The following is a 16,712-nucleotide window of genomic DNA, read 5'->3' on the forward strand; positions in this document are numbered from 1 at the left end:
GTATGTCTCATTCTTTGGATCATTGTGGAACGTTAAACTCCAGCTAAGGAGAATAACATCTTTCACAGTTGAATTTTCTGCGAGAGAGAGGTCTCATACAAAAGGCAAAGGCTGCTGTGGTTGAGTTGGAAACTTCTTCATCCATCAGGGTAAGGAGGCTTTGGTGCAAGACTGTTGAGCTGTCCCCTAGCCATAAGTGCACAGGGCAATGAGTCCAGAATGCTTTCACATTATCCCTAATGGTATTACAGTATAATACTCTCTTAGAATAAAGTCTTTATTAGATGGCTCTGGAACGTGAGATCTGTGCATTTCATTATGGATGATTCGACTTTCCTCTTCAGATAAGTGTGAGCATATATGTTAGAATTGGACTAAATGTGGCTAGAAATGCCCACTTCATTAGATTTATTACCTGCCCATCGCCACAAGTTTCCAGAGTTGGGCTTCCAGCAGTCCCAAAGGTTTGATTATTGCATTCATTTAAAATGATAGCTTCAAACAGCTTTGCAAACATTGTGTCTTGCAGGCTCTCAGTTCTATAAGCAAGGTAAATGTTGAAGAACCGGTGTTGAGACCTAGAACTCAAAACAGAGTCATGATCTGCATTATTCTGTAACCTTGCACTGTGTGTACCAGTCTTGTTGAGAAGTGCTGTGATGCATCAGAACCCTTTCGCTTTCTCGTTCCACTTTCTGCCCTTCCCTAGCACACTCAATGAGTGATAGGTGAGCAGGGAGACCCCTGGGGGAAAGAGGAGAAGGCAAGGAGATGCAGCTCCGCAAAACAGGCTGAGCATAGAGGGGGAGGAACAATCAGGCAGCTGGAAGAAGACTGTGGGGGAAATCCTTGTGGCTCTGCTACTGTAGAGTGGAGAATGTCAGTTCTCATTTGCCCACATCTGAAATCCTCCCATGTCTTGATGGCAGATGAAAGGGTATGAGAGTGGACCATTACAGACAAGTAACTCTTTCTGCTTCATGGAGTTGAGCACTAATTTGATTCACTTGCTGTAACTCAGATTGCCATAAAGGTGAGAGATTTGCATGGCATGCAGACCTGAGTTCAAATCCTATAGCCTTGCCTTGTGCCATTTTTCTGTGAAATGGGGCCACTAAGGCCTAGCTCAGTAGCTTTTTAAGATAAACGTAGGCAACAATTGTTAAAGTAAAAATGTATGCAAATAATAAATTTTTGCTGCTTCTACTAGACAGGTTTTTATTGATATATATAGCTAAAAAACAAATACAGAATTGTAAGCAAACAATTCTCCCCATCCCTCTTATAACATATCAGTTGTTGTTGTTGTTGTTGTTTAGTCTTTTAGTTGTGTCTGACTCTTCGTGACCCCATGGACCAGAGCACGCCAGGCACTCCTGTCTTCCACTGTCTCCCGCAGCTTGGTCAAACTCATGCTGGTAGCTTCGAGGACACTGTCCAACCATCTCGTCCTCTGTCGTCCCCTTCTCTTTGTGCCCTCAATCTTTCCCAACATCAGGGTCTTTTCCGGGCAGTCTTCTCTTCTCATGCGGTGGCCAAAGTACTGGAGCCTCAGCTTCAGGATCTGTCCTTCCAGTGGTGCAGGTTATTAATATGTTTCTACTTCCCCTTACAATATTCCTCAAGACTTAATTTGATCTAGTCCATTTCTGCTTTTGAAGAAGGCAAAAACTGTTTGGTCTCTTCATTGGAAGCTTCTGTGAAATCAACCAGCTTGCTTCATATGATCTGCTGGGCAATGACTGCATTGTAGATGCGTTATATTGAAGAGGAGCCTTGAAGCAAATGTCTGGCTCCAAATCCCTCTCAATGTTGACTCTTCATACTTAACCATAAACACTGACACCCCCTGAGTCACAATGCTTGCAGGGCCATTCCTAAGGTTATCACTGGGCCAGATTTTTTCTATTTACCTAACCTAACTGGTTCTTCCCCTCCACCCGGTCACCCATTATGTATCTGGCGATGGGTGTTCTGTTTTGTTTCTGTAATTCTGCAGTAGACAGATGGAGTTGTGACTCTTTCCTGTCTGGGAGAGACTGCAATGCTAGACTCCCTAGTTTTCATCATTTTGTGCTCTGAGTAACTAATTATGTTGTCTGTACTTGCTTATAATGGGTTATGTCACTAGGAGAGGCTCCCCTTGAGGCATTTTTTCCAAGGAAGTTGCATGCACTTGTTGAAACTCTAGGGGAGGGGAATATTTAATAGTAAGTATAGGAGGTGTCTTTGAAAAGATGGGGGTTCCTTTCCCACCTGATGAATGCTCCAATGGTTACAATACAAAAATAGATGTGTAGCCTACGTGGATTGCTGTGGTTATTCACTCTTTCTCCTGTTAGCTGGCTGGACTGCAAAGGAGCTGGTCTTTGCTGGAGCCTCCCATGAGTATTACTTGCAAGAGCTGAATGTGCTCTATTGAGTGCATGCACTCCTTGAAACAGCCTAAGTCCAGGCATGCCATTGCATCAAGAGTCCTTTGAACTTTCTGGCCATGAGCACAAGCAGGATTTTGAGAGTGTTGTGGGCGCCATCGCAAAATAGCTGGGATGGGGGAGGCGTTCCCATTCATAAAATGGTCACTGCTGTGTGCATGGCCAGCCGCACAATGCTTGTTTCAGGGAAAGCACACTGGCAAGGCAGAATACAGTGGTACCTCAGGTTACAGACGCTTCAGGTTACAGACTCCGCTAACCCAAGAAATAGTACCTCGGGTTAAGAACTTAGCTTCAGGATGAGAACAGAAATTGTGCTCTGGCGGTGCGGCGGCAGCAGGAGGCCCCATTAGCTAAAGTGGTGCTTCAGGTTAAGAACAGTTTCAGGTTAAGAACAGACCTCCGGAACGGATTAAGTACTTAGCCTGAGGTACCACCATACAAGGAACTGAGCGCAAGGTGGGGGTGTACGGTTTTGAGCCTCGAAATGCAAGACCACTCCAGTGCTCATTTTATAAAACACTTTTTTTTAAAAAAAGGGTCTGTCAGGCAAACCACACATTCCGCAGAATGCAAACTTACTTCCTTTCTTACACGCACACACACAATCTGTTTTTCTCCTCAATCACTCACACACACCAGGACACACTTTTTCTCCTAAACACCCATGGCCTGCTCCATTTTTCTCCCTTCGTCCATTAACATTGTGGGGGTTTGGGGAAGGGGGGCAGGGCTTGCAGTCAGGCATAGATGCTCACTTGAAATCTCAGACTGGACATGTCTGTTGGCAGCATCCCATTATAACTGTTCCCTCTGCCGGCGGTGTCCAATTAGAAGTGTTCTTCTGCTGGCAGCTGGGTGAAGAGAACATGGCTCTAATTGGACACCATCAACAGAGAGAACCAATGGTTCTCTACCCCCTCATTTCCATGCCTGCTGGCCAATCGAAATGGAAGGAGTATCTAAGCAGCCAACACTGGGATGAGTGAAAAGAAATTCAAGGTTGTTGACCATTGTAGCTCATGATATGACCTAGAAGGGGTTCAAGAGCCTGGTAGGTCTCTGTGGTCTTGTTGGTACCTATGGGCACCATGTTGCTGTTCAGGACATTAATAATAATAATCACCCGCCATTCGCCAGCAGATCCCTTCCAGATTAAAATTAAAAACAGTTAAAACAAGCACAGCAATAGGATGGGTCCTGGAAACAAACATCTTGGTAAAGAGGTTTGTGTTCAGCATTCACTGAAATGCAGGTTGTCCCTGGCTTGTATATTAAATAGGTAATTCATTCATTAACAAATCTTTATACAGAGCCCAGAATATGCTGAACTGCCACCTTAAGGGTAAAGGTAAAGGGACCCCTGACCATTAGGTCCAGTCGTGGCTGACTCTGGGGTTGCAGCGCTCATCTCGCTTTATTGGCCGAAGGAGCCGGCGTACAGCTTCTGGGTCATGTGGCCAGCATGACTAAGCCGCTTCTGGCGAACCAGAGCAGCGCACAGAAACACCGTTTCCCTTCCTGCTGGAGTGCTACCTATTTATCTACTTGCACTTTGACGTGCTTCTGAACTGCTAGGTTGGCAGGAGCAGGGACCGAGTAACGGGAGCTCACCCCTTCGTGGGGATTCGAACCGCCGACCTTCTGATCGGCAAGTCCTAGTCTCTGGTTTAACCCACAGCGCCACCCGCGTCCCTTGCCCTTAAGGGTAGAGGATTGGTATTAGCCAGTCGCAATTGTCTGTATTTTTCTTTAAGGCGATTATTTGGGGTTTAATTCTTAGCAGAGATGTGTAAAAAGTGGGAGGGGTGGTGGAGCTATGCCCCTACAGTAGTAGCCTGGGTGCCACCACTTGTACCACTGGGTGCGGACGCATGAGGTGGCTGCTGATTAGAGAGCAGCTGCCTGTTTCAGATCTCATGCTTGGAACCCTGTGCATATATATAGCCTGGGGCTGTGGAACACAGAATTAGGCTACTATTCAGATCAAGCTACAAGGAGAACTCTGTGTGCCTTGAAGCACTTCTTGGAACCATCAGAAGCCTCTGCTATTCATTGGTAATCAAGATTATCACAGAAGGAGAAGCCTGCGTATTCTGTGATGCGGGTCTTCCAAAGCCCACCGTAGTCTCTTGAGGACAGAGCTTTCCAAACTGTGTCGCACAAATGCTCCCCGCACTCCTTCTGGGGCTGGTAAGGGGCTAGTTTAACCTCCAGTTTGCTACGAAACTGAATTACTGTGCCGCGAAACGATGCGTGTCTAAACGGTTCGCCCGCTGTCTCTCTCCCCCCCCCCAGCTTTAGGGTGGCTGAGTGGGAGGAGGCAGGCAGACTCCAGGGGCCCGAGGGGCTTCCTTCACCGCTGAGCTCAGTTGGTTAGTGTGTGGTGCTGATAACGTCAAGGTTGCAGGTTCGATCCCCTTATGGGGCAGCTCCCTATTCCTGCATTCCTGGGGATTGGACTACACAGGATCCTCCGCGTCCCTTCCAACTCTACAATTCTATGGTTCTATGAATCATTTCCCCTGCTTTACTCTCCACCTGACCATTCCCCACCCGACCACTATATAATGCCCCTAGTGAACCAGCTTTTAGTGAAAAATGCATCTAGGGGAACCATAAGCTGGTTTGTTAGGTTGCTCTTTTTCTAGAGTTTTGCCCAGGAGCAACTTTGTTCCTGGAGATCACATCAGTTCAAACAGGAAAAAAGGTGTTGCGTCAGCAAAAAACCCAGTTCAGCCATGATTTTTGTTTAATTTTGCCCCTGCTGCCAGAAGTCAGCTATTTAGTCCTCTCTCGGTCTCTCGCTATAACAATATAAAAATACAAGATTTAAAATCATTGGTGACATCATATATGCCTTTTAAATCTGACACAAAAGGCACCCAAGGGGCCCCCACTGCTTTAAGAGGTTTTATTGTAAAAGAAGCTTCAAGCAGGCAAGGCTGGAAGAGAAAGGTGCATGGAAGAAAACACAACCATTCCAGTCGATCCAGTTGTAGCTACTTACAAAGAGGTTTCTGACCTGCCCATGTGTAGCATAGCAGCTCTGAAGGTCAGGTGGTCTCTGATTGACAGAAGGGCACTTGCCACATTGGGGAGATGGACCACCGCAGTGCTATTAACAAAAATACCCCCCCCCCTGTTTCTGCTAGACAGAAATCTTTTCTTGTGTAATTACCTCTCTGCTTTGATGTGATGGTGGGCAGGCTGGCTGGTGTAGGACACGACTGTGTGGTACCCAAATCCTTCAAAAACAGGAGCTGAGTGGTGACATCTGCTAGGAAGAAAGCAGGGCCTCTTCGTTCTCCGGCCCTCTGGCCGCCTGCTCCAATACGGTACTGGGGTTGAGTGGCAGAGTTCGAGCTGTGTTCTCAAAAGCTTTAAGTCTCTATTAAAAATAGATTTTTTTTAATTTGTAACCATAGGAAACCATGAAATGTTTGCCAAGCAGAAAATTCAGTACCTCTATCCAAGTTAATCTGCAGGAAATTTTCAGGTAGGACCTGTGCCTAGCTTTTTAAGCAGGCTCAGTGTAGTTCTACCCCGATTATAATACATAAGCCTCATGAAAATGATTAAGGCTGCCATCAACATGGTTTTAAACTAAAGTGGTACCTTGGGTTAAGAACTTAATTCGTTCTGGAGGTCCGTTCTTAACCTGAAACTGTTCTTAACCTGAGGTACGACTTTAGCTAATGGGGCCTCCCGCTGCCGCTGCTGCTGTGTGATTTCTGTTCTCATCCTGAAGCAAAGTTCTTAACCCGAGGTACTATTTCTGGGTTAGTGTCTGTAACCTGAAGTGTCTGTAACCTGAGGTACCACGGTATAGTGGCAAAACTAACTTTGTATATACTCTTAAGGGGTTTTTGTGGGCAGGGGGCGTGTAATGAGAGCTGAGATCCTCGAAAAGCTCAACTCTGCCAGTATCCATTTTGTATTTTTGTGTATACAGTGGTACCTTAGGTTACATATGCTTCAGGTTACATACACTTCAGGTTACAGAGTCCGCTAACCCAGAAATAGCGCTTCAGGTTAAGAACTTTGCTTCAGGATGAGAACAGAAATCGTGCTCCGGCGGCGCAGCAGCAGGAGGCCCCATTAGCTAAAGTGGTGCTTCAGGTTAAGAACAGTTTCAGGTTAAGTACGGACCTCCGGAACGAATTAAGTACTTAACCCGAGGTAACACTGTAGTTGCACAGAATAACCCTCCCAGCCCCCCCCCCCCAAGCTCTGCCAGTTGCCTACATGTAGCTCATTCTGCAGAGGTTTTGCAGCCTGATAATAATAATAATAATAAATTTTATTTATATCCCGCCCTCCCCAGCCGAAGCCGGGCTCAGGGCGGCCAACAACAATAAAACAGTACAAAAGCACAGCACAAACAACACTCTTAAATCATTCATTATAAAATTAATTCAAATCAAGCCACTGGCAACCATTGGGCTAGAGTTCTGTGAGGATTACCGAAGGAGAGAGGGGGTCAGGCTGTGCCCTGGCCAAAGGCCTGGTGGAACAGCTCTGTCTTACAGGCCCTGCGGAAAGATGTCAAGTCCCGCAGGGCCTTAGTCTCTTGTGACAGAGCGTTCCACCAGATCAGAGCCACAGCCGAAAAAGCCCTGGCTCTAGTTGAGGCCAGCCTAACTTCTCTGTGGCCTGGGACCTTCAAGATGTTTTTATTTGAAGACCGTACGTTTCTCTGTGGGGCATACCAGGAGAGGCGGTCCCATAGGCGGTCCCCTCTAGATTGTTGCAGTGGGACTTCTTGGCTTTCACAGCTAGGAATGGGAGCTACAGCTGAAGCGAGCCCTTTTGAGGCTGGCAGAGTGAGCCTCCCATATTTGTTTTCATGCATCCTCTGATTTGAACTTCTCTTCCGCCTCCTGAAAGCGTCGGTTTCAGCTGGCTTTTGTAACTTCAGTTGAAATGAAAGTGTGCTTTGATTTGCACCTACCCACTGCTAGAGTTTGCAGACCACAAATTGCTTAGCCCCCGAATAGTAAAATGCAGAACTTGCGGGTTTTGAAATTGGCACATTTCACACGGGGGCTTGACAGCGTGGTTGAATGGAGAGTGGTGATCCTCAGCCACATTCTTTCCTTACTCTCAACCATTGTCAGCATCATTGCTTTTCTGTGAGAATTTAGCAAAACTGCAGCTGCATCTTCACTCTCTCTCACAGACACCCTACTTTCTGTTACTGCTCCAGTATCTTTGCGGGGGGTGGGGAGTGGGGTAGGCTTTCTTCTCCCCGATGACATCACAAAGGACAAATTAAGCCAATAATAATATAGTGGTACCTCGGGTTAAGTACTTAATTCGTTCCAGAGGTCCGTTCTTAACCTGAAACTGTTCTTAACCTGAGGCACCACTTTAGCTAATGGGGCCTCCTGCTGCTGCTGCGCCGCCAGGGCACGATTTCTGTTCTCATCCTGAAGCAAAGTTCTTAACCCGAGGTACTATTTCTGGATTAGCAGAGTCTGTAACCTGAAGCGTATGTAACCTGAGGGTACCACTGTAATAATTAATTTTATTATTTAAACCCTGCCTATCCATCTGGGTTTCCCACAGCCAATGGTTTGCCCTCTGTTTTAAATGGGGGGGGGGAGTGAATACTCCCACTGCTGATGTTGTGTGCTTGCTTTGACCATGAAGATGCACAGAACCATAGCTGCAAGCTCAGGGGTAGAGCATTTGCCTTGGATACAGGAGGTCTCAAGTCCCTGTCTCCTCAGCATGTTCAGGGTAGGCCCACCTGGGAAAGAAACCAGGAGAGCGGCTTTGCCGGTCCATGGAGACGAGACTGAGCAAGATAAAGGGAAGTTCTGACTCCATATAAAGCAGCTTCCCTACGCTGCTTCGGTTTCAATGGAGTTGGCAAAACGACGATAAGTGGTGAAAGTCTGAGCGTACTCCCCCATTTTGTAAGTGGCGAGCTCTTTGTCCTCCTGTATCAACGATGCAAGCATGTGTTCTTTTAAAAGTTTGTGTGTCCGCTGTTGGCTTGTTCCGGATCTGGCTGGCTTCGCTCTCTCTCTTTCTTTTGTAGTCCCCTTTCATAGCCTGCTCTGATGTCTGTTTTCAATTCCTTCAGCATCTGTGTGTCTGCTTTCTATTCTCTTCAAAATCCCCAGAATCTTCACTCCCCTTCCCCCATGTAACTTAAAAAAAAACCACAGGCACACAAACTTGAGGATGCCTTAGCCAGCCTTGTGAACTGCGCTTTTAAAAAAAGAAAATGCAGAAATATGTGAGTCACAGCTTAAAATCTTAAACCTTTTTTGGCAGTACTCTTGTGTTCTTTTTGGATGTCTTCCCCCCTTAACTTTAGTCTTCTTCAAAGCCTCTGGTGAACTGTTAGTTCAAAATGACAAGGGTATTTCTTTGTTCTGGTATTCTGGAATATGTTAAGTTCTCCTGTGCACTGTCAAACTATTCAGCTCATGGTAGGGCAGCTGTTTGTAGCGGAATGAGACTTGCTACCCAACCTCCCCCCCCCCTTTTTTTCTTTTTTTGTTCCAGGTTGGGTACATTCACTGCCATTCTGGGTATTTGCTTCTAATCTTCATGACTTAAGGGTAACTGTGAAGGCATGTTAATAATTGATACAACTCTGTCAATAGTGCAGAAGCTTGCTTTGGATCTGCAGCAGCACAATTATGCTTTAAAAAACCGGGGGGGGGGGGGCTTTTGTGATATCTACTGTTGTTGTGCCTAGGACTTGCCTATCAGAAGGTCGGTGTTTCGAATCCCTATGACAGCGTGAGCTCCCGTTGCTCGGTCCCTGCTCCTGCCAACCTAGCAGTTCGAAATCCCGTCAAAGTGCAAGTAGATAAATAGGTACCACTCTGGCAGGAAGGTAAACGGCGTTTCCGTGTGCTGCTCTGGTTTGCCAGCAGCGACTTAGTCATGCTGGCCACATGACCCGGAAGTTGTGCGCCGGCTCCCTCGGCCAATAAAGCGAGATGAGCACCGCAACCCCAGAGTCGGCCACGACTGGACCTAATGGTCAGGGGTCCCTTTACCTTTACCTTACTGTTGTTGTGATAACTCTTAGAGAGGTCAGAAATGGTTGGACCATGTGCAGAGGCCCCATAGAATTAACTTTTAACCCAGGGAAGAGTTTTAATTTGACAGTGACTGAGAACCATGGCTTGTGGTGCAATCCTGTACCCATTTACATGAGAGTAAATGCCATTGAAATCAATAGGACTTCCTCCTGAGTGGATATGTATAGGATTGCTATCATTGTAGCACAATGGAAGGAAATTAGCCATGGGCCAGGCATTGGACAAGTTGCCTAATAGAGCTGCTTCTTGGCTAATGATTATCCAGCTTATTTCATAATTTGTGTTGTATAACTAGATCAGGTCTTAGTATCTCAGCTTCAGAATGTTGCGCTAGCTTGTGAAATGAGGAAGCCGGGCTGATTTGGGTGGTGTGATCTCTTGTTCACAAATCCACACAGGCTGCTGATTTACTTTTGTTTTCCTCTATGTACATACACACTTTTTTTAAAAAAAAAGTATTCACATTATTTTTGGGTCTAAAAACTTTGATACTAACCAGTTTAGCATTATCAGGCTATTTTTCTTTCTATTGCTATCTGAATGTGCACCCCACCACCTTTTGAAAACATGGCTGTTTTAATATGCTGGCTTTTCACTGATTCCTGCAGCTGCGTGTAGATCACTTCTGTTGAACAAGTGGGCCGATTTCTTGCTAGTGGGGTACCGACGCTTCTCCAGTATCAGTAGCATGCTGTCAATACATTGAACTGGAGTGGGGGACTCCTGCAAGGATAAAAGCCTTTCTTAATTATAGCTGCTTTCCCTACAAGCCAAAGGATCCATATAATCAGTGCTAGAATTTCCCTTCTAGTCTGTTTCATTGCCAAAGGGAACTTTCTACCACCTTATAAACACACACACACACACACACACCTCCCCCCCCCCTCACCCCAAGAAGGAAGAGAATATTTGAGTTGCGGGAGTGCACACGTTTCATAGAAATTGAATGTTAAAAATTAATCAAACAAGAAATCATTGTTCAATTGGTGAAGTAACTCTATGTGGCAATAGGAAGCCAGTGTGGATTTGCTTCCCTTTAACGACTGCACACAAAAAGTGAATAGTTCTACATTCATATGGCACACTCATATAACCTTTTTAAAACACACACACACACACACACAGAGAGAGAGAGAGAGAGAGAGAGAGAGAGAGCGCAAAGCCTTACATTGCTCTAAGCATGGTGCACAGAGAACATTTTACTAGGTACAAGGCATTGGCACTGACCAGTAGGTGCCCAGAGCAACCAGCTGATTGGCATCGATTGCAGCAGTGCTGGTTGTGTTGCTGGCAACCATTTCGGCACTCTCCCCCCCCCCCCCGCCCGGCACTGCTTAAAGGTAACCTGTAGAAACCAGTTTGACCACAGAGCAGGACAGAAACTAAACATGGGGAGGAATGTGTGTATTTGTGGCAAGTGTGTGTTGTGGGCAACAATAGTTCTGCTTTGCTCAAGGTCCCCAAGAAGTTAGCATCTATACCGTGGGTAGGCAACCTAAGGCCCAGGGGCCGGATCAGGCCCAATCGCCTTCTAAATCCGGCCCATGGACGGTCCGGGAATCAGCGTGTTTTTACATGAGTAGAATGTGTCCTTTTATTTAAAATGCATCTCTGGGTTATTTTTGGGCCCTGCCTGGTGTTTTTACATGAGTACAAGGTGTGCTTTTATTTAATATGCATCTCTGGGTTATTTGTGGGGCATAGGAATTCATTCATTTCCCCCACAAAATATAGTCCGGCCCCCCACAAGGTCTGAGGGACAGTGGACCGGCCCCCTGCTGAAAAAGTTTGCTGACCCCTGATCTATACTAATGCCAAATCTCCTGATGTGAGGAACGCTCTAAGGGGTCACTGACCTCTGTTTCAGATATATATCTGTCAGGAGGCTCTGCAGTCAAATGAGCAGGGCTTTATCTGGAGTGGGAAGGGGCGAAGATGGGTGAAGAACAGCACTCCACCTCATGTAAGCTATGCTTCTGAGAGAGGAGGGGTTGGGGGTGCCTGTCTCAAATATTCCTTAGTTTATTGCAAACATGCGCCTCAGCTATGTTCTCTAGGAGCAGACAGGCATTCATTACTGCCTCATTCCTTTCCCTGCCTATGATGGCTGCTCCACTGAGCATGCAAAACTGCCTCGGAGCAGTAAATCAAAAGTGAAGGGAGAAGATTTCTGCAAGCGTGGGGGGAAGGGGAGAGTCATCTTCTGATGCCCCTGTTTTGAACCATGCTTTCCTACCCCACTGAGCTATTTTCATGTAACTCCCTCCCCTAGAGCTTCCAGCACAACTGCCCCTTTCTGGTTTGCATCTAGCAGAGCCGCCCTCGGTGCTGCTGCTTTTTTTGGTGAAATTATAAGTGCTCATCTCATGGTTGTCCCCCCCCCCTTCCATTGAGTAAAGCAACCACGCAGGGCAGAGAATAGTCTTGTAGGAGCAATTACCCTGTGCCTCCCAGGTAGGGCTGGGGAGCATTTTTCAAGGGCCACATTCCCTTATGAGTAACCTCCCAGGGCTACGTGCCGGGGTGGGCAGGGCTATAGGCAAAGGTGGGTGGAGCAACAGAGGTGGTTCTTACCTTCAGCGTTTGAAATTAGCCAGGCGCATTTTGCACCTGGCTATCAGCCACTTGCGACCAAGTGAAGATGCCTGGGCGCCAGGATGGTGTCTGACGTCTCCACCATCTGGAGATGCATGCCTGGGGATCATTGGATCATGACTGTTTTCACCCGCTGATACCACACCCTGTAATTCTATCAGTTATGTCTTATCTGCACAATCAGATTTAATTTCAGGAACCAAAATGCTTTGTCTGTGTAGCCTGAGCAGGAGCAGTGTACAATGTTGTAGTTAATTGCTGTAGCTTGTCTTCCCACTGCCCTGCTTATAGTTGGAAGAATATACATAATGTTATGAATGGTCCATGCCACCATTAAGAAAAAAGAGGTCGGAATGGGCCAATATATATGTGGGCTGTCCCTGGATCAAATGACTTTCCTTCTTTTAAGTTCTCAAAGTTCTTAATCTATCTCCAGGTTGTCCTCTGAACCAGCCAGATATTTAGCTAAGAATCAAATCACAGTCAGTCCATCATTTGAAAAATAAAGACTTGAGAACCTCTTGCCCCAAAATGGCAACCAGACATTCCATTTTGGGCGACTGTAACCTTGGTTTAAGGAGCCATTTGGCACCTAACACTGCTTACCTTTGTGCAATACATTACATTCCAGCCACCCCAAAGTCAGAGGTTTCTATACAAACACACCAACTAGGTAAAAGTACTTGAGGAGGGAACAGAACAGGGTTGGAGAGGGGTTTAGGCATTACCTGAGGGAGAGTTTCGCAGGTTGGATGGAGAGCCCCACCGTAGATGGTGGCCTCTCATGCCCCCATTAAAGGAACAGAGCAAGCAGCACCTCTGTTGTCTTGAGGAGACCTAACCCTCTCTTTCTTTCTTATGTCTGTGTTTTAGGCTTGGACTGTTTGAAGGCCATCAAGAGGCTTGAGGCCTACCTGTGAGGCTGCAGGAGTACAACCTGCTCCACCCACAACTGAACAGGACCTCTCCAGTCCCACCACCCTGACTCCTGTGCAAAAGAGCTCTCACGCTTGTTGCCAAAATGCCTATTTTGAAGCAGCTGGTGACAAATTCTGCCAACTCCAAGCGCCGCTCTCGGGCCGACCTGACGGCAGAGATGATCAGTGCTCCCCTTGGCGACTTCCGCCACACCATGCACGTGGGACGGGCTGGTGATGCTTTTGGGGACACCTCCTTCCTCAACAGCAAGGCTGGGGAGGGGGAACAGGAAGCCGCGGAGGAGACAAGCTCCTCATCCAAACCAGGCCTGCTGTCACGAAAGTTCCGCAGCAGCAAGCGGTCTCAGTCCGTCACCCGGGGCGACCGGCGGGATATGCTGGGCTCTCTGAGGGACTCCGCCATTTTTGTGAAGAATGCCGTCTCCCTCCCTCAGCTTACTGAGAAGGAGACGGACAGGAGTGGTGGGAAGCAACTGCCCAAGAGCCTTTCCTCCAGCCCTGTCAAGAAAGCCCCTGAGGAGAAGACCCCTGTAGAGAAGCAAATGAACGGTGCGGCAGCCGCTTTTAGCTCTGGGCCCCACAGTCCTGGCTTGGAAGAGCGGGCCTTTGGTGACATAACGGACCTGCCCCTGGTAGTGCCCAAGGGCAGCTACGGCATGAAGCACGCAGAGTCCATCATGTCTTTCCATATTGATCTGGGGCCCTCCATGTTGGGGGATGTCTTGAGCATCATGGATAAGGACCCATGGGAGCAAGAGGATTCTGGTTATCATGGTGCAGAAGACCCCCAGAGGGAGGCAGGTCCTGCGGAGGCATTGACAGGCCACTGGCTTGGCCAGGAAAGCAAGCGCCCCCAGGATTCCTTGGTTCAGTCGGATGACAACAGAGCAGCAACCTACAGCCCTGGATCTGCCCGCAGCATTACCAGTCGCCTGACAATGGACAGCAGCTCCATCTCGAGCGGCACCTCTGTGGGAGAGGAACAGCGTACTGTAGTCTCCAGGGGACAGAACCAGGGCGTTCCAGAGCATACGAGGCAGGACGCTGCTAAACAGCCGGAAAAGGAATTCTCCTTCATGGATGAGGAAGACGACGAGATAAGAGTATAAGAAAGGTGACTGGAACCTTTACACTTGGCTTGGCTCAAGAAGGAAAAATTTTCAACAGATTCTGGAATAAATTGTGGTGCGGAAAAAGTTGAATGCTCTTGATCCCCTTTCTCAATCTTCAGTTTTCAACGCCATCATTCCGTTAAACAGACCGTTAAAGAAAGATGGTGTTTTCTTTTGCTTAGTTTTCCCTGTTTTGGTGGGGGGGGGGGTCTGAGACAAGGAGCAGGTGGGGGTGAATTCACATTTAAATGGCCTCTTTGAAATATTTTGGGTGATTCCAGAGTCAAAGGAATAAAAGATAACACTTGAGCATATTTGAAGAAGCATTCTTCGCAGGAGAGAACTCGGAGTGTAATGAAACAGGTTAAACAAAGACAAAAGCACACCAAGAGTTATTTACTGGCTGTTCAAAGCAATATAGAGCTGAATACTAGAGCAAAGCTCAAAAGAACTAGTTTCCCTATTAATATATATATATATTTTCCTTTACATTTTTACTAGTACTTATTATTATTATTATTTTCTAATTGCCCAGGAGAATACCATTCTGGACCTAGCACAACATTGAAGGATGCAATATATTTGTAGAGAGCAAAAAAAGACGGAAGCTTGAAATAACCAGACCCTCCAAATCTTACATGTTTCGGAAGCTAAGCGTTCTCTCCCTGTGGGCAGGCCTCTGGGAAGATCTACAAACGTTGGAATTTACGCTAGAGATTTCGTTCTTGTTTTTTTCAGATCAGAGCTAGAGGAACTCTTTGGGAATACAGATTGTGGGGGTGTGGTGATGGGAGAAGCACAGCTAGTTTACCTTTTGCCTTTACGTTGGGTCCTTCTTTTGGTCTTGTTTTGGGCACACAAGTTGATGCTAGCAATTCTTGGAAGAGCATGACTTAAACCCTCCCTGCCCCTAAATGTTGCCACTTTTGATGGTGGTTATGTGAAACTCTCCTTGTAGTGGAATGTTTTTGGAGAGAAACTTTGTTTAGCTCCCAAGGACTGTTTAGAATTCCCCCAGTGCAAGGTGAATTTCAAGAGTGGTGGTCAGTCTAGCTGACCAATTGATTAAGAGACATATTTCTCTCTCCCCACCCCCTTTCTGTTTCCAGGCTCTTCCTCCTTTTGTAACACGGACAAGATGTTTGTGTTGCTAGGGAAACTAATGGGGGAATGTGGCTTACCTGCACGCCTACAGGTGTAAACGGAAAGTCCCACAAGCAGCCTAACCTGATACAACTTCATCCTTTCTTAGTTGAGACTCTAGAATATCACCAAGGCTGACCGAAGAACAATGATCTTGGCACTCCCCATTCCAGGAACAATGGAGACTCTGCCCTGCTCAGTTCCTCCCCATTGAAATGGCTTTTAGGGCCCTCCCTCCCAGGTTATTTGGGAGCTGCTGCTGACATTCCTGCCTCCTAGAGTTTCAAATTTTCTCTTTTTTTGCCTTCATTTTGCGGGGCATTAAACACTTAACTCCTGCCTTAATTTTTATTTTTTGACTTTTGGTTCATACTGTATATTAGATTTTCCTATCCCTTTGGGAGTAGGTTTATCTCCCTTCTTCGGATTGTGAATTTGTTGCTTGTGTACAGGTGTTTTGTTGGTGCGTTGGATGGAGGACTTTTTAACATGGAAGTATGTTTTTGTTTTAAAATTCAAAGAAATTAAACTATAGTGAAAAACAAACAAAACCACAGACCTTAAATCTATTGGGAATGTTTTGTTTTACTTGTGGGGAAGGCTGAATGCAAAAAAGGAAGAACTGGTTAGATGGTTGAACTCACGTTACTAAATCAGGAAGAGTTACAAACCAACGAATGGCAGAGATACCACTCTAATCTTAGGCCTCATTTAAGTGTGGTGCATTTTTTGACACTGTGTCCATTAGGCCAACACAGAAACCACACTTGTAATCTTTCTCTTTCCTTCAATTAAAGGTAAAGGTACCCCTGCCCGTTCGGGCCAGTCTTACCAGACTCTAGGGTTGTGCGCTCATCTCACTCTATAGACCGGGAGCCAGCACTGTCCGCAGACACTTCCGGGTCACGTGGCCAGCATGACCAAGCTGCTCTGGCGAGCCAGAGCAGCACACGGAACACTGTTTACCTTCCCCGCTAGTAAGCGGTCCCTATTTATCTACTTGCACCCGGGGGTGCTTTCGAACTGCTAGGTTGGCAGGCGCTGGGACCGAGCAACGGGAGCGCACCCCGCTGCGGGGATTCGAACCACTGACCATACAATCGGCAAGTCCTAGGCGCTGAGGTTTTACCCACAGCACCACCCGTGTCCCTTTCCTTGAATTACACCCCCCCAAAAAAAGTCTATACGGTGGGCTTTAACTTTTCTTTTGAGTGTTTTTGTGTGCATAATTGTCTCTTCCCTCCTTCACTTTTTCCCTGTTCCAATCAAATTGGCAGATTCCCCCCCCCCTTTAACCTGAACAATGATTTCTACTATGGCCAAGGGGGCGGGGGGCATGTGGTAAATAATTTTTATGTTATAGTCCCAGTCCAAAGTGTTTCATTTGTTTGTTTACCAAATTATTTATAGGCTGCCTTT

The 16,712-nt window shown here is 46.7% G+C and overlaps 1 protein-coding gene across 7 annotated transcripts in view; it reads left to right on the forward strand.

Annotated features, from left to right (window-relative positions):
• CDC42EP4 (CDC42 effector protein 4) overlaps window positions 1–15,844 on the forward strand; it is a 32,887-nt gene extending 17,043 nt beyond the window's left edge. For 6 of the 7 annotated variants that reach the window (XM_081180955.1, XM_081180952.1, XM_081180950.1 and 3 more), the window contains exon 2: window positions 12,974–15,844. In XM_081180955.1, the coding sequence (XP_081037081.1) occupies window positions 13,122–14,147 (1,026 nt within the window). In that variant the 5' untranslated portion in view covers window positions 12,974–13,121 and the 3' untranslated portion in view covers window positions 14,148–15,844. Of the gene's footprint in view, window positions 1–11; window positions 150–12,973 lie in introns of those variants that run through there. The other variant, XM_081180954.1, reaches the window with a different exon arrangement.
• The last annotated feature ends 868 nt before the right edge of the window (window positions 15,845–16,712 follow it).

Source organism: Podarcis bocagei (genome assembly GCF_964188305.1).
Source record: "Podarcis bocagei genome assembly, chromosome: 2".
In the NCBI taxonomy this organism is placed as follows: Eukaryota; Metazoa; Chordata; class Lepidosauria; order Squamata; family Lacertidae; genus Podarcis; species Podarcis bocagei.